The 7,000-nt window shown below is 45.4% G+C and overlaps 1 protein-coding gene across 1 annotated transcript; it reads left to right on the top strand.

Annotated features, from left to right (window-relative positions):
• The first annotated feature begins 1,012 nt into the window (after positions 1 to 1,012).
• Positions 1,013 to 4,552, top strand: LOC138955045 (transcription intermediary factor 1-beta-like). Its single transcript, XM_070326758.1, has 4 exons — positions 1,013 to 1,702; positions 2,001 to 2,411; positions 2,979 to 3,053; positions 4,415 to 4,552. Exons 1-4 carry the CDS (start codon positions 1,046 to 1,048, stop codon positions 4,550 to 4,552), a joined length of 1,281 nt encoding a protein of 426 aa, XP_070182859.1. The 5' UTR covers positions 1,013 to 1,045.
• Positions 4,553 to 7,000: the final 2,448 nt, after the last annotated feature.

The raw sequence follows: 7,000 nt of genomic DNA, 5'->3' as shown, positions 1-7,000 counted from the left end.
ATGTATTCTTCGAAAAGTAAGCAGATATCCAGTTTCCTGGGAAATCAACGTTCGTAATCCTAGATTAGTGACATGAAATGCAAAAGCTCAACAGGTTTATCAAGTCCTGATAGGTGTAAAAGAGTTCAAAGAATTTAGACTTACATTAAAAAGGTAAGTATAACTGACTAATAGTGACCGGGTAGTATGAATAAAATATCTGTTTGTGCATGTGTTTTTTCTTTCTTTCTTTGTCTTTTGGTCTTTCTTGATTTGATTTTAACACAGACTTTGCAGTATATGCGGGCTGTCCCTTGGGGCGGGGGGAATCAGTAGATGTTTACAGAATAACTCAATGTTTAAACCACAAGTGTCGCTTACCATATACCTGTATACTGAAGAAATGATAAACAGACAACACTAGAAGGTAATGCTTTTGAAGTTATGAGAATAACCCAGCCACAACATGTGTCTAGTTTGCATACACTTTCTTCTGTATTGAGTCTGTGGTCTGTATGTGTACTATGTGGTTTTACCGTTTTATGCGAATAGCCAGCCTGTGGTGTGTATTCTTTTGTAGTGTTTGTGTATAATCTCAATGTGGTTAATATTCTTCATAATGTGCCTGTGGTCTGCATGTGGTTTGAATAGGTTTGTATATGTCTTGTGTCTGAAAGCTTGTCTGTTGATTCTGTTCTCCTGTTATTCCTGTACTATGCACTATGTATTGTACACGTTGTCTTCATGCAGTTTGTACATCCTTCTTGAACAGTGTGTGAGTGAAGTCTTCATCTCGTCTATACTTTTCTTGAAAGAACTTCTTTCTTTCTTTCTTTTCTTTCTTCTTTTGTGTTTGTTCGTATGTTATAAATCAAAACTTGACTAAATGTAAAAAAAACGGTCCCAAACGTCAATCGTGTCTTGTTTTTTTGGGGTCTTGTTTGTCAGTGTACACGTGGCGAAATCCACGTTATGCTATCCTGTGCTTATTGTTCCTTTCCACTGTCTGCTTTCAGTTCAAGTTTGCCGAGGAGTTGGGAATCCTGAGAGTGTGAGAACAGCTATCATGGCCGGTGTGACAAGCGGAGACATAGAGTGTCCAGTCTGCCATGACGATTTCACCAACCCCAAACTGCTGCCTTGCAACCACCTAGCGTGCCGTGACTGTGTTCTGTCCTGGCTACAGAAGGAAGGGGGACAGGGGGGTTGCCCCCTCTGCAGAGCCCCCATTCTCTCCTCCACACATCAAGGTCAAGGTCAGCTTGTCGTTTTCATGGTTGACTCGCTCCCTACCGACTTCGCCACCGCGGCACTGGTGGAAAGTCACAAAGTTCTCAATGGTTCCCACGTTTGTGACGCCTGTCAAAATAACGTCACCGCAACGTCATATTGCTTTCAATGCAGTATCAAACTGTGCAAGACATGCACCAGCCATCATCAGAAATTTCCTGTCTTAAAAGACCACGCTCTAGAACAGCTCAATAAGCTAACTGCAAAGCGATTGGCTGCTAACCGCCAGGCAACATGTAACAACCACTCCAATAGGCCGGCTGAACTTTACTGCTCCGCCCACCAAGAGCTCATTTGCATGCTGTGTTTTCCCACCAATCACCGCAGCTGCCCAGAGGTGAAGGCCATCACAGACGTGGCGAGAGAGAAGAGGACAGAGCTGACACAACAGTCACAGAGACTGAAGGAGATAGCAGCAGTACTGACAAAACAGGTGTGTGTGTTCTCCGTCATTGTGTAGGTCCTGTTCAGTACGACCTGTCCCTTCCCGCCCCTTCCTCCCGTCACGTGCTGTCTGTGTTAGTACAAACATGTCTACGTGTCTCCAAGCTACCGTGCGGTTCACATGACCCCCATCACCTGTCAGTCGTTGGTTTTCCTTTTTGTTTAAATGGCAATGCACGAACAAAAAGAAAGTGAAATCGCGAGTGCAGATAGTTAAATCAATGTCTGTAAATTTTGCTTCAATAGTACTGTGACACCTGTATTTTTGACACGTCAAATTGTTTCAGATGAAGGCTGCCAAGGAGAAATTCAAAGGCATGCACAAAAAGGTGAATGACGTCTTTGATGACCTTCAGCAGTCTAGTGAGAAGCGACGTCAGCAGGTCCATGATCTCATTCAGAAAGAAGAAGATGCAACAATGACGTCACTTGCTGAAATGGAGAAAGCGCGGGCAGCGATGACGTCACACTCTAGTAACATCGATCACCTGGTGACGTCAGCCCCTGATGACGCACTCCTGCAAATGCTGAACCACCTGAAGTCACGTCTGGACGACCTTGAGTCAGAGAGTGGAACGACTGCCAAGGTCAAGGATGTGGGTGACATCGTATTTGACAGCCAGCTGCTGACCCGTCTGAAATCAGATCTGTCCAAACTAGGTAACGTCCTTCTTTGTGCTCTGACTGTGATTTCTCTTGTCAGTGCTGTTACGCAATGCAGAAGTTAAAACAACCCCCACAGACACGGAAAACATGACACAACTTTGTTTTACATCATAGTCTGATCACAGGATCCAGCTTATGAAGGGAGTTTGTACTCAATAATACTTCGTTACATATCGCAGCCTGCTGACATAGCGCTATGAGATAGTTTCTACATGTCGTTCATTTCTGCTGTCTGCTTTCATGTGAAGACTTCTAAATCATGAGGGCGTGACCAAAGAAGCTTCTTCTATTGAGTGAGTGAGTGGGCAGTGTCTTCGATGGCTCATAGCATATATATACTACTTCCCGCCGTTTTTAACGACTTTCAAGTTTGGGTTTTCGAAAGTACCAAGCTATGACACGAGTCGAGTGGCAAAAAACCTGCACAGTGATTCCCGTCAAAATCAGTGCACCCGTTTCGAAGCTTTCGTCGTCATACCAACGGGCCACACACAGACACACAGACAAACAAACACACACAGACCAGCTTTATATTTTAGATAAGATGATGATCTTTACACAGTCCATTGAAGGTCTTACGATGTGATTGTTTCTTCCAGGCAAAATACAAAAGCTACATCAGCAGGCATCAGCATCACCATCAGCGACTGCCACAACGACCACCCCATCTTCAGGTAATGAACATTGTACACACCACACCGTCACCGCAAGACGAGAAGCAATTAGTTCGTCGGGGATTATCATTTATGTCGACTTTATCGGTTTGGTTTACCATATTATTTACTTTATAAATATTATTGTGTGTGTTCATGTGTGTTTGTGTTTGTGTGTGTGTGATCGTGTGTGTATGATCGTGTGTGTGTGTGTGGTTGTGTGTGTTCGTGTGTGTGTGTGTGTTTGTGTGTGTGTGTGTGTGTGATCGTTTGTGTGTGTGTGTGTGTGTGTGTGTGTGTGTGTGTGTTTGTGTTTGTGTGTGTTTGTGTGTGTTTGTGTGTGTGTGTGTGTGTGTGTGTGTTGACAGGACAAACAGCTACAGCCAAACCAAGGAGAGCAGACCTGGCAGCAGTCCTGAAGGTGGGGGACAGGGTCAGGCGGGGACCGCACTGGGATAACACAATAGAGCAAGATTTTGTAAGTGCTGGTGTCCCTGAGCTGGCTGACAGCTTCTGTCTCACCTACATCCTGACTCTTTCGTCTAAACAGTAGTGCAACAAAACGAAAACCGAGAGCGAAGTAGGGGGGGGGGGGCGGTCAAAGAAGACATAATGTTGGTGAATATTGTGTTCGGAACGCCCCTCCTGTTGTCTACCTGCCCTTTTCCTCCTTTCCGTTCTCGTTCCAACCTCAGCTAGCCCCCCCCCCCCCCCCCCCTCAACACCCCCTTCCCCTTTCTTGTTCCAACCCCAATTAGCCACCTCAACACCCCTCCCTCCGCTTTTACCCGGTCCCCTCATACTCCCCCACCCCCACTTGTACTGTTGCACAGAGCAGTAAGCAGTTCTCTGCCCTCCTTCCTCTTGTTGGCTTCACATGAGTTACCTCCTCTCCCATCCCCCTTCTCTTCCTGAGCCCCCCACCTCCCCCGGCCTCCACCCTGCCACCACTCCTTCCGTCACCACTTGTGTCCGGCAAAAAGTGATCATTTCGTCGTTCTTTTTTCTTCTCCCAATCCCCCTTCTCTTTCCGACCCCCCCCCCCCCCCCCCCCCGCGACCCCCGACCCCCCCTCCCTCTCTTCTACTGTTCCCACCATCACTACTTGTGTACGACAGAGAAGTAATCATCGTTGTTCTCGCTTCTCTTTTCGCTCAACCCCCCCTCTTCCTTCCACCCCTCTTATCCGTTATTCTCCCTAACTTCTAATTTTACCGTCATTACCTGAGTGAGCATCATGTTGGTCTCTGTTCTCCTTTCGCTACCCCATCACTTAAACCTGCCACCCCCTGCACACCCGAACTCCTCCATATCCCTCCCACCCCCACCACCCCCACGGGGTGTGACCCAACAGAGCAGTGAGCTGTGTGTACTGTGTGCAGGACGGGGGAGGACTGGGCACAGTGACGGCGTTCCCACGATTAGCACGCTCTGTGTACGTCCAGTGCAGGTGGGACAATGGCTGTGAATGCTGTTACCGTATGGGAGATGACGGCTATTATGACCTGGACCTGGCCTAATCCACACCGCCACCACTCTGTGTACTCTGCACCACGTCACGTCGCCTGTTTGACGTCTTGGTTTCAGTGTAAAATGCCACTTGGTATTGAATGCTGTTTTCCATATTACTCTGATGATCACTCTGTGGATAACTTGTCGAACGTTATAACGATTAGCGCTTTCAGACACAATGATTACTATTTTTATCATCATCGTGATCGTCGGCGTCATCATCGAACAACTTTTCATTATGTTTCTGTCATCGTCGTTGTTGTTGTTGTCGTCGTCGTCGTCGGCACCAACACCACCTACATTCCTCCTGTTGTCATTAGGTGCTTCTGCTGTCACTAATGTTTTCTTGTACCGCCTCCTTAATATGTTCTTGATGGTAGCAAGACTGTGTTGCTGGTTTGCTGGCAAGGTGCTATCAGAGACTGTAGAGATCACAGTCCAGCGTTTCTTGACGTTTTAGTGATTGTTTTCTGACCTGCTGGTCAGTATGAGAAAGTGTAATTCGAACGTTGTGATCTGGAGGTTTTACTGATAATTTGCGCGGTTGTACTTGTTTTAATGTGCTGGCTTGTCTTTGATAATATACTTTGTGATTTGTATCCGATGTTTTGTGCTATCACTGTGGGAAGAACGGCTTGCCAGTCTTTGACAGTGGAGGTCGTGATAATGGAATTAAAATGCTGCATTGGTGTTTGCATGATTGTTTTAATAAGGTGCTGGTTAATCTTCAAAAGTATCACTTTGGGGATAACTTGTCGAACGTTATAAAGATTAGCGCTTTCAGTCATAATTATTACTATAATGATCAACATCGTGATCGTCAGCGTCATCATCGAACAACTTTTTATTATTTTTCTGCCAGCGTCGTCGTTGTCGTCATCACCAACACTGCTTACATTCCTCCTGCTGTCGCTACTTTTTCATGTACCGCCTCCTACAATTCTTATGTTCCAAGTTTTGTTTTCCACAAGAAAGAAACAAGTCGCGTAAGGCGAAAATACAACATTTAGGTATTGCGTCTCTATATTGTTCAACTTTGTTCTGGCTTTTCTAAAAGGCGATAATTCTTGTTTTGACAGATAGATTGTAGAAATAAAATTGTATTGTTGAAAACCAATCTTGGAGTGTTCGGTACAATGAACAAAACGAATGATAAAATGCCTGAGTAGTGCAACTGATGGATAGATGGATGGTTGGATTGATGGATGGTTGGATGGATGGAAGGTTGATTGATTGATCGAGCATTGATTTTTGTTTGTTTGCTTAACGCCCAGTCCACCACGAAGGGTGATAGCAGGGCGGTGCTGCTTTGACATTTAACGTGCGCCACACACAAGACAGAAGTCGCAGCACAGGCTTCATGCCTCCCCCAGTCACATTATTCTGACACCGGACCAACCAGTCCTAGCACTAACCCCATAATGCCAGACGCCAGGCGGAGCAGCCACTAGATTGCCAATTTTAAAGTCTTAGATATGACCCGGCCGGGGTTCGAACCCACGACCTCTCGCTCACTGGGCGGGCGCCTTACCACTAGGCCACCGTGCTGCGGTGATCGAGCATTGTCGGCCATTGAGACATGAAGCGAACGTAAAGGTGTAGAACAAAAGCCTGATTTCTTTTTTTAGCGTTTTAACGTCCACAATTACGAGAGTGGTTGAATAATACACAGGGCAACTGTATTAATATTCTATAAATATATCCACTTTTTGCAGAAAAAAGAAAGACAACTCGACATTAACCGGTTAAGTTTGCGTTCATACTAATAACTAAATTTTGAAGGCACCACGCTGTAATGCATTCCCATATTGCGGACGGAGCCAAATAGTGATTGGTAAAAACAATTGAAAATTGTCCTGTGAATGATCATGAATACCCTTTCGGCTTTGGGGGTTCGGGTTTTGAGGCGTCACTGATCGACCGTTGTTGGTTGTTGGCTATCTGTGAAAATAATTCTGTGATACTCTTGACTGTGAAACCTGTGATATTTGTGAAACTTGTAACACTGTGTTTTATCTGTATCGTGCTGTGCTCCTTTCTACGCTGTTACTCTGTGACAAATGATTAGTGACTGTGCGTTTTGGGTGTCCCTTTCGTAACTCTGCATCGCTGTGATAGGGATCCGGCGGTTGCCTCCCTTGTACCACTCATCGTAACTTAGCGGGTTTGTTTACGTTTTCCCCTCCCCCCTCCCCCTGCGGTAACGCCCCCCTGTTAGAGTGATAGATCCTGTTGTTCTTTTACACAACAACTAGGTTCTTTAGAAGCTTGGATAAATATGTTTGAATGACCTTACATTCGATTTTTAATTCGGATTTTACCACGGACAACTTGTCGCGAACAACGTTTGCAAAAAACACACCACCAAGCATTAGCATGAATGTCATACTCTTCATCATAAGTCATTACATTCTACAATAACATGTAACTTATAGTTCTCCTTCAATCAACCCTAG

This window comes from Littorina saxatilis, unplaced genomic scaffold (assembly GCF_037325665.1).
Source record: "Littorina saxatilis isolate snail1 unplaced genomic scaffold, US_GU_Lsax_2.0 scaffold_87, whole genome shotgun sequence".
NCBI classification, from domain to species: domain Eukaryota; kingdom Metazoa; phylum Mollusca; class Gastropoda; order Littorinimorpha; family Littorinidae; genus Littorina; species Littorina saxatilis.
Note: the sequence above shows the minus strand (reverse complement) of the source record. Positions and strands in the feature narration are given on the sequence as shown.